Raw genomic sequence first — 19,737 nt, forward strand, 5'->3', positions numbered from 1 at the left:
CTGCAAAGTCCCTTTTGTCATATAAGGGAACATTCACAGGTCCTGGGTATTAGGACGTGGCTATCTTTGGGGGGCACGTTATCTATCCCAGCACAAGTGTGTAATACGAACATAGTTTAGGAATCTCTAGGTTCTGAAAGGAAGGACTCTTGCTATGTCACATGGCACAATGGACAGAAGAGACCTAGCTTTCCCCTTGCTAATGCTTCTCCTTATGAGCTGTGTGCCTTTCGGCTGATTACCTAACCTCTCTCTGCTTCTACCTTCTCACTGATTCGATGGAGATACCAGTACTCACCTTCCTGCACATCGGGAGGGCAGGGAACACAAAGCAAGTCCTGGATGCCTGATGGCTACCATGTTTGCCTCTAGACTGAGGCTGAGTTCAGTCTCCTCCTGGTCTTAGAGGTGGTAGAAGGACCCTGTTTGCAAAACACCAAGATTGCTTCCCTTGGGCAATGCCTGGTCCCCTGTCTTCTCTGCCAACTCCACACCCCAGCTCACCCACATAACTCTGGGTCGTGGCCACACACAGGACATCTAATACCAGGGCATGGGGACCTTGGGAATGAAACAAGGGTTGAGCCAGCACCCTGCACCAGCATCTTGGAAATGCTCTTGAAATGATGGGGCTGAGTCCCAGAGCCCCCATTTCAAGGTTGGAAAGAGCAGTCTAGATGAGCCCACTGAAATCCTAGATACAGCCCTTTTCTAAGTAAAGAGCCCTGACCTTGAAGTTGGGGATCTGGGCACTTGGCCCCACGTTGTCCCCAATTTGATACATGACTCTGAAAAGTCCCTTCATCTTTCTGAGCCTCAACTCAGTTATTTGCACAGCCAGGGGACTGCATACAATGGTCCCTTCATCCAGCCGTGGTGACAGTCCCTCCGATTTCCACCAGACTCTCACTGTTATATGAATCCAGCAAACACATGGGGCTGCAGAGCTCTTGGGCTCACACCGCACTCCCCCAGATGTGTAGCCAAGTGACTGCAGGAGACAATGGAATCAAGCTGGAGAAGGGGAGGCTGGCCAGAGGGTGGTGTCCCTTTCTCCATGTCTGGAATGCCACAGCGGGTGGCCTCCCGGGGGAACCTGCTGTTGCAAGCAAACGGGGGTCTGGTGGGGCTGGCGGTGGGGCAGTGAGCGGGTGGCCCGGGTCAGAGCCCAGGTGATTGTGCCAGCAGCCCGCCCATTGGCCAGAAGCCTGCCGGGACAGGACAGGGCAGGGCCAAGGGAGGGGGGGGCGGAGTCAGGGCCCAACAAAGGTCAGTGGCAAATGCTGGTTCCGGTCCCAACACTCTGCTTTTCACTGAACACGAGGGACCGTGAGCTCCACTGCGTGCACGCTTGGCCATGGGACAAAGTAAGTCCAGGCATTGAGGGCGGACAGAGGGCCCACGGGCTTGAGGGCGTATGGGGGACAGTGAGGACGGGACACTGGGGTTATGGGATCTGGGGGGGTTCAAAGCTTGGGTGTTGTCCCAGAACGACCAGGAAAACTCCCTGCGGTGCTGGGGAAGGAGCCAGGGCCTTGGAGGCCGCAGAGACCCCCCTCCACCACCCCCTGGCCATGTGAACTTGGGCACGACCCTCCCTCCATCTGGCTACACCTCAGTGTCCTTCTAGGTAAGAAGCAAATCATTACACCTCCCGCAGCTGTGAAGTTTCAGTACTTGGTAGCTCTCACCCAGGAGTGATTTTATCCCTGGGGCACATCTGGCAACCGCGGGAGACATTTGTAGTTGGTGCAGCTAGAGACAGGGCTGCACGGGCATCTAGTGAGTAAGAGGCCGGGGAGGCCCTAACCCACCCCCCCCAACAAGGCGCGGGACAGCCCCCGCAGCAAAGAACAGTGCCGAGGTGCAGAACCAAAGTAAGGTCGTGGGGACGCAGCGTCTGGTCCACAGGCAGAGCTCCGTAACCCAGAGCTTTTCTGTATTGTTACGGTGCCTGCAATCTCGGACCTTGAGAACTCAGGAGAAAGGATGGAATATCTCTCTTTCCCCAAGTGAGGGCCGCCCTGCCTGGAGGCTGTCACCCAGAGGGGTCACAGTGGCCACTCGAGCTCTAGATGCTGCTTGGCAATTTGGTTTTTGTTTGTTTTGTTTTTAAAGATTTTACTTATTTATTTGAGAGTGAGAGAGTGCACAAGCAGGGGGAGAGGGAGAGGAAGAAGCAGGCTTCCTGCGGAGCAGGGAGCCGGATGCGGGGCTCGATCCCAGGACCCTGGGATCATGACCTGAGCTGAAGGCAGATGCTTAACCGACTGAGCCACCCAGGCGCCCCCAGGCGATTTGTTAAATAAGCAAAATGTCGACATAAAAAGGAGTGTACTTTCCAGTTTTTCTAAGGATGGGGCCCCTTGGCAAGAAATACGACAATATTTCTTGCTCTCCTGGCCAATGTCCTAGGTCATGGATCAGGAAGCCACCGTGTGAAGAATAAGGTGGCGGGCAGAGGGGGCCGGGAGCTGATGGATGTGTTGGTGGTGGTGGTGGTTTCACGGGTGTACACGGTAAAGATGTATGGCTCTTTGTATGTCAGTCGGACCTCCATAAAATGGTTTTTAAGAAAGAAAAGGGAAATGGAAGCCAAGCAGCTGGGCAGGAGTTGGCAAGCCCTGGGAGCCCAGCCTGACTCCACATCCAGCATGGCGTCTAAAACCTCTGAGCACTTCATTCATTCATTCATTCATTCCAAAAAGGGCTGTGAGCACCAGCCGCTGACTGCAAATCTTGCAGGGAGAGCAGGGTCGGAGTGGGTCCTCTCTGTTAGGAGCACATGCTCCAGTGGGGAAGAGAGGCTGGAACCCGGAAGGCACCAGCAAATGCATGTGGGCTCACGCTCACATCACGGTGGAGCAGTGAGATTAACAATCAAGAGGCCCTTACAGAGCATAACAACACGGTGGGGGGGTGTGGCCAGGCACAGGCGAGGGACCCCGACACCCAAAGTGGCATTCAAGCGGGGGCCTGAGGCCTAGGGAGAAGCTGGATCTGCCCCCACACACCACGGGGGCGGCAATGGCCTTCTTGGGCAGGGGGCACTGTGCCCCGGGGGGGTGACTGAGGGAGATGCCTTCAGAATGGCTCTGGGGGCCGGAGGAGAAGGGGAGTGGGCCGGTGAAAGGGTCTCTACGAGGACATGGCAGGAGCAATGGGGAGAGGCAGGCTGATGTCAGAGATGCTCTGGAGCTAGAAACCCACAAGCCTCGCTGATGGTCTGGAGGTGGGGAGGAAGATTTTAAAAGTTCCCTAGGCTACTGCTGCCAGGAAGCTCTCCTGGGTCTTTAGGATCCAGGGGAGGCTGGGATTTTGTCTTTCCCTCTCTGCCTGCGCCCCAAGGCTCTACATCTCCTTTTGCAATCAGTGGATAGACCTCAGCCACACGCCTCCCCCAGCTGAGTCCAAAGTTGATCCGGTAGGACTTTGTCGCCTAACATTTGGAATAAACGAAGCAGATGTTGAGTCCATGGATGGGGGCGGGGTGGGGGGATCAGTGGGAGGACTGCCTCAGCGCCTGCCCTTCCCCTGCCCACACCAGCCGGCTCAAGCCACTTTGGCCTGGGATGCCGGATGAGCCTGAATGATCTGCTCTCCTCCCTCAGACCTGTGGGGGCCTATCTGCAGAAACGCCGGCATCAGGGGGCCCAGGAGAGGGTCAGCTGGGCCAGGGTCCCACGGGCCAGGCTCCCAGGGCCTGGAGCAGATTTGGCGTCAGCACAAAACTCTGTCAAAGCTGCGTATTTCCACCAGAGGCCCAGGACTGTGATGGTGCAGGCTGGGCTTGAAACTGGGAAACCTGAACCGAGCACCCTAAGGCCTTCACTTTCTCAGAAGCGATCTCTCTCTCATCCTCTGTTTCCTCCTCTGTACAATGATGATGATACCGACTCCGTGTTGCTGTGGAGGGGTATAAAGGGGCTCATACAGGTGAACAGCTTGGGCAAGAGCCAGGGATACTCCCCAGGGGCTACAGGAGAGGAGGAATGAGGTCTCAGAGTCATGAAAAGAAGACAAGGGGCCGTGTGTACACCAGTCACAGGAATCTGGATTTTAATCCCAGTTCCATCACTCCCTGGCTGGGACAAGCTGTACCATTTTGCTCAGCCTCAGTTAATCCATCTGTAAAACGGTCTCAATGATGCTTACTTTCGTTGACGGTTAAATGTAGTAATATTTGTAGAGTGTCTGGCTTTAATAAGAGATAGAGAGTGGGCCCAAATGGACTGAGGGTTCTAGGTCCCAAACCTGCAGCCTAGGGGAGAGTGGATGAGGCTGGAGCCCCCTCTAAGGAGACCCCGCTGTCCAGGGAGACTCAGAGCATGCTGGGAAAGCGGCTCTGGCCCACCAGACCTCTGCTGTTTGGCTGGGTACGGGGGGCAGGGGTGGGGAGAAGGGTTACTGGCCACAGCACTGTGACAGACCTTGAGTTGTTTACGAACAAAATGAGGGCTTCAGAGGGGCACAGACTGGCCCAAGGCCACCAGGTTGGCTGCAGGGACAGGAGGCCAGAACTCTCCCTCCTGCCTGAGCCAACTGCCCCTGGGCTCCATCCAAGCAGGACACTCCCTCGGTGTCTGCAACTATTCTTTGAAAGCGTTTCTTTTACCAGCTCGGTGTTAATCTGTGATAATGGGGGGGTGGGGGTGTTGAGCTGAATGTGTGCTCAGCAGCATCCTGCTACATTGATGCTCTAACACGTTGCAGGAGGGACCATACCGTGCCGTAAAATTAACTAATTTAAAGGACACAGAGATTAAGCCACCCACCCATGTCCTTTAAAGACCTGCACTCTCAGGGTGCACACAGAAAGGGGGTGCCCAGACCCTGCGGCTTAGTTTTCTGCTGGCTGCCGAGGCAGGGGACACAAAGGCTGGGGGCTGTCGCAGGGAAGGAGGGCCAGGGATCCGGAGAAGCCAAATGGCGTGGCGGTTCAGTGCCTGGTCTCCGTGCGGCAGAACTGGGTCTGAGCCCAAGCCGTGCCCCACCAGCCAGTGACTCGGCCGCTCCGAGCTTTCGGTGACCCCTCCGTAGATGGTGCTAGAAGCGGAACCTGCCTCTGAGGGTGGGTGTGAGGCTGATGGAGGGCAGTACGAGGAGACAGCGCAGTGCCCAACAGCAGGCTGGAGACGGCTGCAGCCGCTGCCTGGGGTCCTGGGTGGTGGGAGTTTCTGCAGACAGAACATTCTAAATGAGCCTCCTTTGTGAGCTCAGGTGCAATGTGGAGTCCGGGGTGGGGGTGGGGGCTGCTCAGGTCCCTCGATTTTGCTCAAAGACAGGACGGCAGCCCAGGTCTGCCTGACCCCCAAGGTCACTGGAGCCCCCCCCAACTACCCTGCCACCGGCAGTGGGCGACTTTGCATGCAATGTCCAATGCAGCTGTTTGGGGCCCTTTGGGGTTGGGGTTTGTGGGGGTCAGGGGACCTGATGACGTGGTGGAAGACCCAGCTGGAGGGAGTTCTCACCGTCAAGGGCTTTCCTCAGCAGACAGGTCGCCAGGCCCACACGAGAGCAAGGATGCGGTGAGAGCGCGTCCCCACGGCACAGCTGGGGAGCTGGGGGATCTCGGCGGGGCTTTGGCTGGAAGCTGCCAAAGCCACCGCTGACCCTGCCACCCCACCAGGTCTGCGCCGGGCCCTGCCACAACACTTGCCCTATGTCGACTGCTTAAAGCCCCAGCCACCCGCTGGCGCAGGTCCCGGCGTCATCTCTGCTGTACAGGTGGGGGACGGTGGCACGGGGTGTGACTGGCTTGCCCCAAACCGCTCTCTTGTAGGAAGCAGCGGGGCCGAGCTTTGAACTCAGGAGGCTGGGCTGCTCACAGGTGGACCGTGAGCACAGGGGACTTTGGGAGGCCCGGGCACAGGAAGGGTTCTGGTTGGAGGCAAGGGGTCTAGGTAGGTGGACAGGAGGGAGGAAGGGGAGGAGGGGCTGAAGACCCCCCAGGGCCCACCCAGGAGACCCCCGCATCTGGGGGACGGAAGGAAGAAGAGATGTCTTGGCTCAGGCCGCCGTAACAAAGCATCACAGAACAGAAAATTGGTCTCGGCTCAAGGTGTCGGCAGGGCTGGTTCCTGGACTCGGAGATGCTGGTCTCCTCCCTGGGTCCTCACATGCTCTTCCCTCTGTGCGTGTCTGGGGCCTAATCTCTTCTCACAAGGACACCGGCCAGACTGAATCAAGGCCCGCCTGTAGGACCTCATTTTGACTTCATTACCTTTTTAAAGATCCTATCTCCAAGTACAGTCACATTCTGAGGTGCTGGGGGTTAAGACCTCAACACAGGAGTTTGAGGACCACAATTCAGCCACCATAGAATAAGAGGGAAGCTGGGGTGCTCACATTAAGAGGGCAGAATGTCCTCCCTGGGTTGGGGGGGAGGTGCTTCTGACGAGGTGCCAGGATGGCCCCAGGGTCCTAGCGCAGCGCCTCCCCCACCCCTGCCCCGGGGGAAGTAGAAAAGAACCAGTTGGCATCCACATGTTCACCAATGAATCTCTGGAGCCCGGCACCCTGCCTGCCATGTGGGAGATGCTCAATATATATTTGCTGAGTGAACAAGGATAGACCGGCAGTCTGAGGGGCCTGTGGGGGGTAGTTGGTCTGAGTTCATAGGAGGACCACCAGGCCTTGCAAATGCTGCCCCCAGGGGTTGAAGTGACATTCAGAGGCCACTTGGGAAGCAGGCTTCTCATTCCCTGGGAACCTCAGAGATGCTGACCAGGCAGAAGGAGGAGAGCCCTGCACTCCCACCCCCCACCCCCCTGTGGCACGTACCCTGATGTGGTAGGACTCTTGCACCTCGGGTCTGCATGCTCTGCCTTCTCCTAACTTTCCTGACCCTTAGATGCCCAAGTCCCCCACGTGTCTGTCCTCGAGCCCCCACGGCTCTCTTTAAACCCTCTCTCCCAACTGCACGGGCTCAACCTCTCCCTTAGATGCTGCACGTCGGGTGGTCACATCTCTGGGACGTGAGCCTTACCCACTTCCCCACAGTCTCCTGGCTGGGGAGATGCACCAGCTGTGCACCCTCCCTGAGGACCCTGCCCACTTGCCTTTCAGGACGAGGAGCAGCCACAATGCAGGTCTGCCTCCTCCTGTGCCTGACGCTCCTCAGCCCGCTGGGCGCCAGCCTGCGCGGCCACCGCTCCCGAGAGGCAAAGAAGAGAGTCAAGGAGCCGCCCGTGCTCAGCACGCGGGCCCCCGCCAGCAGGGACTTTGCCTTCGACCTCTACAGGGCCTTGGCTACAGCTGCCCCCGACCAGAACATCTTCTTCTCCCCTCTGAGCATCTCCACCACGCTGGCCATGCTGTCCCTGGGGGCGCGATCGCACACAAAGGTGCAGATCCTAGAAGGCCTGGGCCTCGGCCCCCAGGAGGGTTCGGAGGAGGAGCTCCATGTCACCTTTCACCAGCTGCTGCGGGAGTTCGCCCAGCCCAGGAAGGACATCCAGCTGAGCCTTGGCAACGCCCTGTTCGTCAGCCCCACATTTCACCTCCAGGACACCTTCCTGAATGCCGTGAAGACGCTGTACCTGGCAGACGCCTTCCCCACAAACTTCATGGACCCCATGGGGGCCCAGAAGCAGATCAATGATTACGTGGCAAAGCAAACGGAAGGCAAGATTGTGGACTTGGCTGAGGACCTAGATAGCACGGAGGTCATGGTTATGGTGAATTACATTTTCTTTAAAGGTAAGACCCCTGCGCACAAGCCTGAACTTTCTCCTTTCTGCTGCTTTTGTCAAAAGAGCACCCAATGCCCACACACATAAAGGGGTGGGAGTAGATTTAGTCCCTTCTGGTGCCTGTTGACAGATGGAGGCCAACAAGCAGCTGAGGGTAAGACAGAGGCATCTTCCTATAGGGTAAGGGGATGTCAGTGACCCCGGACTGCTGTGTCCCCCACGAGGGAAGAGCTGGGTCCTGTCCGTGGGCCCTGGGGTCATAGCTTACACACTAGATCTAAAGCACAAGATCGCCATGGCCACCGTACCATACCACCACTCGGGGCAGGATTGCGGGTCTTAGAAGGACCTTGGAGGGCCTTCCCTTGCCCCCACCTCCTTGCCCCCATGCCCTCCTAGGGGCTGTTTCCTCAGTGGAGAAATCCTCTGACAAGCACCTGTCCCTCTGGAGAGTTCTCCCCCTCTCCCACAACAGCAGATCTCTCCACGTTCAGCTCCCTGACGTTTCTGGTGGATACCCCTACTCATCTCGGCTCTCATGAGAGCTTCTCCTTCTAGATGCTGAGCCCCTCGGTGCCTGTATGGGGCCTGGCTGAAGATGGGAAGACAGGGGTGAATAAAGGAGGGGAGGGAGGGAGGGAGGAAAGAGGAAAATAGTTAGCTTGTTAACCACCTCCCCCCTTCTTAGGAGTGCAAATGGCAAGCAATCCAGCTTGGAATCCAAGATTTATTATCCCCCAGGGCAGGGCTCTCTCTAGGACACCAGGCTGCGGGGGACAACTGGATAGCCAGACATAAGCTACGAGGGGCACTGGGGTGGGTTCTGAATCTGATGACTACCAAGAAGATGGAAAGAACTACTTGTATCTCATTGATGTAGAAATGCAGCAGGAATCAGACGGAGCAGGAAGCATAACTGAGGGCTTTTCAGTAAGAAGAACCCTGTATGTCCAGGAACCTTACAAACCTGTCTCCCAAACTTAGATCAAAATCCAAAAATGGGAAAAGAGTGAACAACAGAATAACTCCCCCAGGTGTAGTGTCGATGTGTCAGCCATTCGTACCATTGACCCTCTTCCCGAGCATATTTGACCTTGAGTAACCCCAGAGAATCAAACAAACACCATTGGCAGTTGAGGGCCTCCAAAGACATGGAAAGCATCCTCCTTGCTTTGCCCATGTCAAAGGAAAAGGCCCACAGAAAGTTCAGGCACGTCCCCGAAGTTATAAAAGGGCTCACCTTTCTATTCCAGGGGTTCCGTGGTCCCTGCCACCGAGGGGACTGTGCCAGGGAAGATGAGCTCTGTTTGATGGGTTTACTGTCTCGACACTGTTTGCAGCTCAGAATTTCTAATGTCTTTTCCATTTTGATATTTAGCTAAGTGGGAGACAAGCTTTGACCACAAAAGCACCCGAAAGCAGGATTTCCATGTGACTTCAGAGACGGTGGTGCGGGTGCCCATGATGAAACGGGAAGACCATTATTATTACTTCCTGGACCGAAACCTCTCCTGCAAGGTGGTGGGCGTCCCCTACCAAGGGAATGCCACCGCTTTCTTCATTCTCCCCAGTGAGGGCAGGATGGGACGGCTGGAGAACGGACTGAATGGAGAAACACTGAGGAAGTGGCTCAAGATGTTCACAAAGAGGTATTCTGCAGGTGACGTGGGGCCAGCCTGGCCCCGCATACCCCCAGGGAGACAGAGCGGTGGTGGGAGGGTCTCACCCAGCCCAGGAGCGGCCTCCAAACCCAGAGCCATCGAGAGAGGTCCCGGCCCCCAGGGCCTGGCTTAGCTGGAGGGAGCCATCAGAGTGGAGTGGGCAGGGACCTCTGGGGACAGCCCAGGTCCAAGTCCAGAGTGGGGTGGGCTCTGGGCAAGGGGCGGGAGGACCATTACAAAGCCGAGGGGAGATAGCAGGGCTATGAGCTCAGTGAGCTGATGCTCTAGGGAAACTCTAAGAAAAGTTCTGTCCTCTTTCCAGGCAGCTTGAGCTCTACCTTCCCAAGTTCTCCATCGAGGGCTCTTACCGGCTGAAGGAGGTCCTCCCCACGCTGGGCATCAATGATGTCTTCACCTCCCATGCTGACTTGACTGGCATCACCAACCACTCCAGCATCCAGGTGTCTGAGGTGAGCTCGGAAGCTCCTGAGCCCCTGTTTTCAGAGATTTCTGTTCTCTTCTGTTCTATTCTATTCTACCCCACTCCACTCCGCTCTTTTCATTCCATTCCATTCCACGTTCCACATTCTCTCTCTCTCCTCTTTTCCCTCAAGAAGCAAAGATACCACTTTGTGTCTTATCCTATGTGCAGTGGGAAACTATATCCAGCACTGTGTCTTAGGAGGGACTCTCATTAAACAATCAAAACTAAGAATTAGGGGCTCGCTCCTTCACTCACTAGCTGCGTGACCTCCAACAATTACCTGCCCTCTCTGAGCCTCCTTTCTCTCTATAAAACTGGAGAGTCACAGCGCTGCTGCGAGACGCCGTGAGAATTCAATGGGAGGCAAGGCGCTGTCACCTCCCGGCGCAGATCCTGGTGCGTAGTAGCTGCACGGCTGTGTCATTTGCAACCGGCGTGGTGGCGAAGTCGCACAGAGACTTGGACAGGGATGCCACAGGCAAAAGCTCTGCCACCTCCTGGGATGGCATCTCCCAGCTCCTGGTGGCTCGGTGACACCTGATGTCTCCTCTGCAGATGGTGCACAAGGCCGTGGTGGAGGTGGACGAGTCGGGGACCAAAGCAGCTGCGGCCACAGAGGCCATCTTCATGTTTAAGTCGGCCCCAATGAGCTCTCAAAGGGTCATGTTCAACAGGCCTTTTATGATGCTTATTGTGGAGAATTCCACCAACATCCTCTTCCTTGGCAAAGTGACCCACCCCTGAGGTCGGGGTTTCTCCTGAAAGGCCACAGGCCTCTGTAGTGGAAGTTGAAGGTGCACTGTGGCATCTCTCTGCTGGGAGCTGGTGATTTACACAGGTTTTGTGGACTAATGAGGCTTTCACAAGTAATAATAGTCACAGTATTGATATACTAATGATTGTTTCTTCTCACACAACTGCATGACGTGGACACCCTGAAGCACCTTCAAGAGCATTTGGTTTTGCCCTCACCCTTCATCAGTGGAGTCTAACACTGAGGCCCAGAGAGGTTGGTTGACTTGCCCAAGGTCACACGGCATGTTAGTGGTAGACAGAAGCCCAGAATCCAGGCCCCTGACGCCCAGTCCGGTGCCTAGAGCTCTGTAGGAGGATTGTTCTGGTAGACATTTCTACCAAGAAATGTATTTCCAAGCCGAGTCCTCCTCTTGCCAGCAATACCAGCCATCAGTTCATCATGGTGTGGAAAGAACACTGAAATGGGAGTCTGGAATGGGGCTTCTGTCCCAGCTAACCAGCTGTGGGACATTGGGGTAATGCTGTCCCTCTCTGGACCTCCATTTCCCCCTCGCATACAATGAAGGATCAGGTGAAGGGTGGAAGGCTCCTCGACATTATATAAGGAAGCTGAGGTGTTCCCTGCCAGTCACAGTAGATTTTAACACATTCCAGTGCTACTTGTCCTTGAAGAAAAGCAAGTGGACAGCAGGGTGGAAATGGCCCATCACGGCATCGAACCATCCTGTGGCTTCAGTTACAACCTCCCGGCGTTGGCTGGGGACAGGAGCACAGAGACCTGTGGCGAATACTACAGTATCTTTTGAAGACATTGATGACTAACTGTGACTTTTAGTGTCGACAGTAACAATAAAACACTCTGCAAACACTGGGTGTCATTGTCCTTACGGAAATAACGCTGGGAATGGCGAAATTAATAGCTTACCATGTGGCAGGCTCAGTGCTAGGCGCTTTACCTGGATGGCTGCATTTATCTGCTGGGAGGCAGGTACGGCTGTTGTCCCCATTTTACAGATGGGAAAGGCTAGGCTTGCAGAGAGCAGGCTGCTTATCCAGCCACACAGCTTCTAAGGAGTGGAGGCAGGATTTGACCCTGGGCGTGTGGCCCCCAGACCCACATTTTCAGCCCTGTGCTCTGCTGCAGGGAAGACATGACTAAGAACCAGAAGGCTGGGTCAGGTGCCTCTCGGCCATCCACTCCCCTGTGATGCAGGTAAGCTGAATCTCTCTCCTCCTTTATGAAAGCCACTACAGACGGTTCCTCATCTATCAAATGAATGGGATCGGATACTTTGAAGAATCAACGAATGAGCGAATGAGTCCTTCACTCAAATTGTCCCCTAATTAGCTGCCCCCTTAAATCTGAGCGCTTGCTGCCACCCTGCATGACGACCCTAGCTTGCTCCCCAGTAAGGCTGCTCCTACCGCTCTGATCCCAGACTCTGCACTGTGTTGCAAAGGGATGCCCCCTCGATCAAACAAGGTCAGAACCCCAAGCTTTGGCCACACCCCAAAGTACTGAACACCTACTTTGGACCAGCCCTTGGGGACCCCTTGCATCTGTCATCTCCTGAATCCCTCAACACAGCATGTCAGTGTACCCATTTCACAGAGGGGACGTGAGTGCTTGCCCAGAGGCTGAGGCCAGTGAGAGGCTCAGGCTCCAGGACCCGGATGGCACCCATGTTGGCATGTGGCCGGGCAGATGGCCGCGACTGGATGGGGACAGCTCGTCTGCGTCTGTGCTTTCAGCTCAGGACAGCGTTTCAGGATTGGGCCTCCTCGTGGGGCCACATCAGCTCCCGTGTGCCTCTCCCTTGCGAAATGCCTCTTCTGCCTTGGCAGATATTTCTCTCGCTGTTTGCTCAGCCAGCCCAAGGTCAGGGGGAGGCCCCGTCCGTGTGATGTGTGTCAGGCCAAGGTCCAGCATTGTCTGAAGGTCACTGGGCACGTGGTCACAAAACAGCTACCATGTGTGAGGTCGGGATGGGCTCTGGGGTGCCTCATGTCACACCCTGAAGCTCCTGCTGGGTGTCATTGCAGGCCACGCTGCTCAATTGTCACACAATCCTGGGATGAACGAAATGATACAGCACCTGGGAGAGAGAGATCAGGAAAGCTTTCTCAGAAGAGGTGGTACCTAGCTGGTCTAAGGAGTAAGTAAGCCTTCAACAGACAGCAGGTTTGGGAACAGGGAAGGGACTCCAGCGGAGGGAAGGGCTGGAGAATGGTGTTGAGCGAGCTGTACTGTGCGGGAACCATGGAGACTTCACTCCGGGCCAGTATAGGGCACCTGAAGGAGAGCAAAGGGGATCAGGTTCCCACGCTGCCATCTGGGACAGGGACCCTGAACGTGAGGCTGGTGTTCGTTCTCTTTCTTCCCAATTTTAGGGTGGTTTGGTCATCTGCATCACACCCTGAGCACCCCCTGGACCCCTCGTGTCCCTCACTCTCCCATTGGCACAAGAGCAGACACCTCCACTCAGCCCTGTAGGGGGCGCTCCTCGCACCCACGCGCACCTGCTCGCCCAGCTCCCCACCGTCGTCCTTTCTCCTGTTGACCTCGTCCATCCTATCCAGTAACAGCACAGTGTAACAACAGAAACTGTGTGACCTCACAGCCCTGGAGGCTGGAGTCTGAGACCCAGGTGTCAGCAGAGTTGGGTCCTCCTGAGGCCCCTCTTCTTGGCTGGGCTCCCAATGGCTTCCTCTCTTTGTGCCATCATATGGTCCTCTCTCGGGGTGCTAACCTCCTCTTCTGTCTCCCAGCCTCCACCGGTCCAGCTGGACCAGAGCCCACCTTACCGACCTCATTTTAACTCAATCACCTCTTTAAAGGCTTCGTCTCCAAATACAGCCTCGTCCTGAGGTGCTGGGGGTTAGGGCTTCAACAGATGAAGGGGGGGGACCACAATTTAGCCCATAAGAGTCATCTCCCTTCGAATTCCTGCTGCTATTGCCAACCCCCGCCTTGTTCTTGGGAAGCCACTTTCATTTCCCTCTCTGACCACATGGACTCTCAGGAAGAGTCCTTGTGAACCCACTGCCTCCAGAATGCAGAGGACAATGCTAGAGCTCAGGACTCCTGCCCCCGCCTCTTCTGCAGAGACTGGGGCCAGAAAAATGACCCTGGACTCCAAGAGGAAACACTTCACACCCCAACAAGCAACCATGCCCAGCCCACTCTTGCTTATTTAAGCTCTTTCACCCAAAGGCCATTGTTTGGGGGCCGCCTATGGGGCCTCGGGCCTGGAAGTCATACAAGAGTCCAAAGGCAAGCTCAGCAGACACGGACTCTGGCCACAACCAGCTAACCAAACAGATAAACATGGGGGTACAAACTGTGGCAAGGGTGATTCGTTCGTCCGCAGATGTTTATTGAACCCCCACTGCGTGTCTGGAACCATCCCGGGTGCTGGAGATAAATGAAGGAAACCCCCAAATCCCTGCCCTGGTGAAGCTACATTCTTGCCTGGAGAGACAATGGAATAAAAAAATAACAAAGAATAAAAGAAAAAAGTAGAATATGATGTATGTCTGTTGATGACAAGTGTTGTGGTGAGTAAGCTTGACTGGGCTCCTTGCTTCTAGAAACAGAGCCCAAGGAGGGAAGGACACGGGCGCCCAGCACCTTGACTAAGTGGTGGAAACCCTAACACCCCCCACCCCCCACCCCCTGTGATGGTGTAGGAGGCGGGGCCCTTGGGAGGTGATTAGTCATGAGGGTAGAGCCCCCATCAATGGGATTCGTGGCCTTGGAAAAGACACGGCAGACAGCTCCCTCACTCCTTCCCGAGGCAGGGCACGGACCAGAAGCCCGTGACCAGGAAGAGGGCTCTCCTCCCGCCATGCTGGCCCCGATCTCAGACTTCCAGCCTCAGGAATGGTGAGAAATACATTGCTGCTTCTCATAAGGCGCCCATCTGTGGTCTCCCCAGACACCTGGGGAGCTGTCCCACCCCAGGGGAGACTGACGAGACGTGGAAATTAAATGTAATATGGTTTCCTGGACGGGATCCGGGAAGAGCAGAAGGACAGCGGTGGAAAACCTGTTAAAACACAAATAAACCTGCACCATATGGATGTTCACTTCTTTGTTTCGATAAATATGCTGTGGCAACCTAAGATGTTTATGTCACAGGAACTCCCTGCACTGTTTTTACTACTTTTCCATGTATCTCGAGTTGTTGCGAAATAAAAAGCTGTTTTCTTTAGGAAAAGGTTAAGGAAGTATAAAGGGAACGCAGAGGAAGGGATAGGAATGGGATTGGGTTGTAAAGGCAGAAGCTGAAGGCCAGTGAAGGAAGAACATGGGGTGCCAAGAGAGACAGTTGGGGAGATCTTCTGCAGCCAGGGGTCCAGAGGGAGCTCTGAGGTGGTGGCATTGAAGCCGAGATCTGAGGGACCAGCAGGACTGAACTGGGCAAAGATTATGAGCAAGACTCAGATGGGGGAGAGTGTGTCCTGCTCACGGAACTGAAAGAGCCTGCTCCGTCGCTAATCCAACTACAGCCTCCTCGATTGTACTAAGAGCTGAGCATTCATTGTTTGCCTGGGGGTGGGGGGAGGGGAGGGAAGAGATGAGAGGTGGGCTGGGACACGTGGGCCTGAGCCTCTGCTCCCCGGTGTGCTGAGCGAGGTGCTCATGAGCTGACCCACAGTGTGTCCATTCGTCCCTTGCACCGTGGAAATGGTTGTAATGATGCCCCATCAATCAGGGTTCTTGAAGGCTGGGAGCAAACCAGGCAAAGGGAAGAAGCTTTGACCTTATAGCAGCGTTTCTCAAACCTAACTTGGGGAGCTTGTTAAAAATTCATATTCCCGGCCCCACCCAAGGAACGAAAACATTTGAGGCTGGGTCTTGAACAAGCCCCCTTCAGATTCAGACGCACACGCAGAGTCTGTGTCTCCAGTGCTTGGGGTGCACGGCCGTGCAGGGCTATCCTCCTGGGCCCCCTCCTCCCTGCAGCTGCCACCGACCCACACTCAGGGCCTGAAGACCCTCATCGTCCAGGGGCTCATGGGCCTGGACGCTCTTTGCTTTCAGGTGTTTTTCCAGCTAATTCTTGCAGGGCAACCCCCAGGTAAAAAATACACAAAACCTGGGTGTACCTTGGAGCTATGCCCACTCTGAGAGCTCAGAGAGCCCCTCCTCAGGACTCTGCTCAGAGGTCCCTGCCCGGGGAGCCGTCCTGACTCCCCCAGCCCAGCCCTGGGATCCCAGCTCCCCTCTGCCTCCCTCTAGCACTTCCCACACCATAGGTAGCATCTTTCTATGTGCCTGTGTCTCTCAAAGACCATGAAGTCTGTGAGGGCCCTGAGTCGTCTCTACACCCCAGGGCCTGGCACAGGGCTTGGCCCACAGTGGACTCTCGGATGAATGAATGAGGGCACGGCCAGCTGGCTCCAGAGGATTCTATTCCTCTGCGAGTCCTCAGGTCACTGCCCGAGACTTCTCTATTCCTGGGGCGGGACCCCCCACCACACACCTGCAGGTGGGGTTGCTGATAACATACAGGACACCCAGCTAAATGAGAACTCCAGGTAATAAATCACTTTTTAGTAGAAGGATAGCCCAGGCATTGTGAGGCATTTTTGCTTGCTAATTCTGGCAGCTCTATGTGCAGGGAGCCAGGATGAGCGAGAAGAGCACCCCCGTTGGACAGAAGCCAACAGTCTCACTGCAGAGATGGGGGAAGCGACAGTTACGGGGACCGCAAGGGGAGAGGAGGGGGACACATCTGGGCTAGTCAGAGGAAGGTCGGTTCCACCAGAAAGGACCACGGGAGGCCTCCTGCCACATGATGTGCAGCCCAAAGTGTAACAAAGGTGTTGATTCACCCATGATTGCATCAAACCAAAGCCTGAGACAGAACGTTCTGGGAGGTTTCCTTGTTTGTAAAGGAAGTTGAAACCTTCCCTTCTCCTGGTCCAAGCTGGGGGCTGTGGGTTCTGCAGGGACAGCTCTGCTCTGGGGAGTGTACTTCGGGCCCCTGCGGTCTGGTGTCCCAGCTGCAGGGGAGGGGTGGGGGGTCTAGACCATGTGGGGAGGGGAGGCTGGCAGGGCTCCAAGCGGGACAGGGCACTGAGTGACCCATATCCTTAAAGTGATTCTGTAGCAAACAGGCTGGAGGGGGCCGACCGGGAGGAGTGCACACAGTTCGGGGGTCACATCACCCCAGGTGGGACGTGGGAGGTGATTGATGGGACACCCCCCTGCTGGGGGAGTGGAAAGTGCCCGCGGCCAGGGAGAGGGTCTGAGGCCAGCCGAGACTACTGGAGGGGGCATGGGAGGAAGTGGGGGCGCGCGGGGGCCCCCCTCAACCACACCCGTGTTTACCAAGAACGCCGCAGCCTGTGGCCCCCTTCCCGTCCCTCAAGCATAACATCAGAAACCTCTAACCGCTGGGCCGCCAGCCGTGTTTTCCAGACCAAACACGGGGACCCATTCACAGGCTGGCACAGAGCATGGGCAAAGCCTGGAGGCTGGGGTCAGGACACAGCCGCCTTCAGCAGGGCCGCCGGGTCTGAGGTCAATGCGCCACCACGGCGGGGCCGGGACGGGCACCGTGTCTCCCGGAGAGGGCAGGAGCGTGGGCTCCCCGTGACCCGCAACCTGCCCCATCTCTCTGTGCCTCCGTTTCCCTCAGCTGTAAAAATAGAACACTTGCACCTACCCAGGGTATCGTATGTGAGTATCGACGAGTTCTTAGCAGAAAGTAAAGGACAGAGCAGCTGTGTTACCTCATGGGCATGACCGGGCCTCCGTGGGCAAAGGAAGAATGGGTCCGTTTGCTTGAAAACAGGGGAGGCAGAAAGAACAGCCACTGGGCGCCTGGGTGGCTCAGTTGGTTAAGCGACTGCCTTCGGCTCAGGTCATGATCCTGGAGTCCCAGGATCGAGTCCCACATCGAGTCCCACATCGGGCTCCCTGCTCGGCAGGGAGTCTGCTTCTCCCTCTGACCCTCCCCCCTCTCATGTGCTCTCTCTCATTCTCTCTCTCTCAAATAAATAAATAAAATCTTAAAAAAAAAAAAAAAGAAAGAAAGAAAGAACAGCCACTAACTGAGGCACCCACCATGGGCCACAGGCTTTAGTATGAAGCTGACCTGCTTTCTTTTTTTTTTTTTAAGATTTTATTTATTTGATAGAGAGAGACACAGCGAGAGAGGGAACACAAGCAGGGGGAGTGGGAGAGGGAGAAGCAGGCTCCCCATGGAGCAGGGAGCCCGATGCGGGGCTCGATCCCAGAACCCCGGGATCATGACCTGAGCCGAAGGCAGACGTTTAACGACTGAGCTACCCAGGCACCCCTTGACCTGCTTTCTTATATAATGTTCCAATTTCCCTGTCTGTTTTCTTCCCCTGATCCTAAGAGCTTGGCGGGCAGAGGGGTTCATCTATTGCTGTATAATAAATCACTCCAAAAGTCCACAGCTCAGAACAGCAAACAGTTACTCCCTCCCCGTTTCGAAGCGTCAGGAATCTGGGGGAGGCTGAGCTGGGGGGGTGGGGGGCCAGTTTTTGGCTCAGGGTGCCTCCTGAGCTTACAGGGAAGTCACAGGCAGGGGGCTGTTGTCTTAGTAAAAAGTGGCTGCACAGACTGAACGAGAAGCGGATGGGTGCGTGAGGAGGGTGTCCCTGCCCCACTGGACACAGGGGAAGAATCTAGGGCTTGGGAACTCGGGGTACATCAGGGTGTCGGTCATAAGTCGGGGCCCGGGCTGCTCTGACCCCAAAGTCCCTGTTCACCAGGAATTCTCAGATGCCGCCTAGAATGGGAAATGGGAGCGGATGATGGCAAGCTGCTCCCCCCTTCAACGGACAGACGGCCGAGCAGCGCGCAAAGCAGAGGCGGGAAGTCTCCCTGCTGGGCCAAATCCTCCGGCGGGCGCCTGGGAATCTGCGGGGGCACAGCCGGGGTGGCGCCGAGGGGACTTGGCAAAGGCGCCGCAGGTCTGCAGCCACACAAAACCGGGTCAGCGTAAACACGGCCGGAAAGAGGCCTGGGTGTCAGACGGCAGTGGGCAGCTCTCGGTACTTTTCCAGCCGGGAGCAGAGTCCACTCCCCGGCCTGGAGGAGAGAAGGCGCACACGACCGGCCCTGGGGCTTGGGCAGCTATAGTTGTCAGGGCCTCGTTTCTTCCTCCTAAGAATTCTTTAAAGAGCGATGATTGACAAAAGAGGTTCAGAGAGGTGAAGGGACCAGCCTAAAGTCACCCAGCAGGGAAGTGGTGGCAGAGCCGTGACGTGGGAGGAGCTGGCTGAGCGGGGGCCCCTCCCATGACCGCTGCCTCCCCAGCCTCCGGGAAGAAGCTCTCTGGAAGGAGCTGGTGTTTGTCCCTCCCAGCCTCACCTGCTCTGTGGAGGTGGGACACCCTCTTCCTGGGATTCCTGCCATCCACCCCGCCCCCATCCGGCCCCAGAAGTACACCCTTTTCCATATGCAGTAGCAGCCCAAGTGGGGACACGACTCTTTTCCTAAGACTTTCTATAGCCTACCTGTGCCAAGTTGGCCCTCGGGAATCAGAGGTAACACCGGGAAGGCAATAACTATGGAAAACGGTAAACAGATCGCAACGGTCAAGTTTGCAGGACCCAAGTCAATCCAGTCCCGATGGATGCCGTATGTGGCTGGGGACGGTAAGAGTGACCGTCCCACAGACAGAGCACCTGCCAGCCCCATGTCTGGAGCTGAGCACGTGAGGTCTAACTTTTCTATCTTCCCTTCCAGGCAGGTGCAACCGCCACACCCCTACAGACCCCAGAGGCCAGGGCCACTTCTGGCCTCTGCCTGTCCCTCTCTGCACTGCCAGGCTCCCTGAGCCTTAGCAGGAGGTTCCCGGAGACCTGGGCCCTGACCCCGCCAAAGCCAGGTTGAACCTCCCAGCTCCCTTTGGGCTGCTCGCCTGGGTCCATCTCAAGTCTGAGAAACATGCCCATCTGCAGTCCTAGGTAGGACATGGTGACAGACAGGGACAGAGCTCCTAGTCAGCTGGAACCCCACTCCATATAAAGGAGGCAGCCTCCCCTACTCAGATCCACAGACAAGTGACACCTTATAAAAATAGTGACCCCAACACCTGTACAAGAATTATACTCCCAAGGGGCGCCTGGGTGGCTCAGTCAGTTAAGTGGCTGG

General features: G+C 56.1%; 1 protein-coding gene across 1 annotated transcript; it reads left to right on the plus strand.

Moving 5' to 3' along the window:
• The first annotated feature begins 1,282 nt into the window (after positions 1–1,282).
• SERPINA5 (serpin family A member 5) lies at positions 1,283–11,464 on the plus strand. Its single transcript, XM_045902028.1, has 5 exons — positions 1,283–1,367; positions 7,069–7,701; positions 9,073–9,343; positions 9,678–9,825; positions 10,395–11,464. Exons 1-5 carry the CDS (start codon positions 1,358–1,360, stop codon positions 10,581–10,583), a joined length of 1,251 nt encoding a protein of 416 aa, XP_045757984.1. The 5' UTR covers positions 1,283–1,357; the 3' UTR covers positions 10,584–11,464.
• Positions 11,465–19,737: the final 8,273 nt, after the last annotated feature.

Source organism: Mirounga angustirostris, unplaced genomic scaffold (genome assembly GCF_029215605.1).
Source record: "Mirounga angustirostris isolate CCGP_5_RB_7025 unplaced genomic scaffold, mMirAng1.0.hap1 SCAF_9, whole genome shotgun sequence".
Lineage (NCBI taxonomy): Eukaryota > Metazoa > Chordata > Mammalia > Carnivora > Phocidae > Mirounga > Mirounga angustirostris.

Excerpts from the sequence above, each read along its gene's own strand:
- SERPINA5 (XM_045902028.1), top strand. Across the intron at positions 7,702-9,072 it reads GAATTACATTTTCTTTAAAG|CTAAGTGGGAGACAAGCTTT; the intron begins GTAAGACCCCTG and ends TTTGATATTTAG. Across the intron at positions 9,344-9,677 it reads CTCAAGATGTTCACAAAGAG|GCAGCTTGAGCTCTACCTTC; the intron begins GTATTCTGCAGG and ends TCCTCTTTCCAG.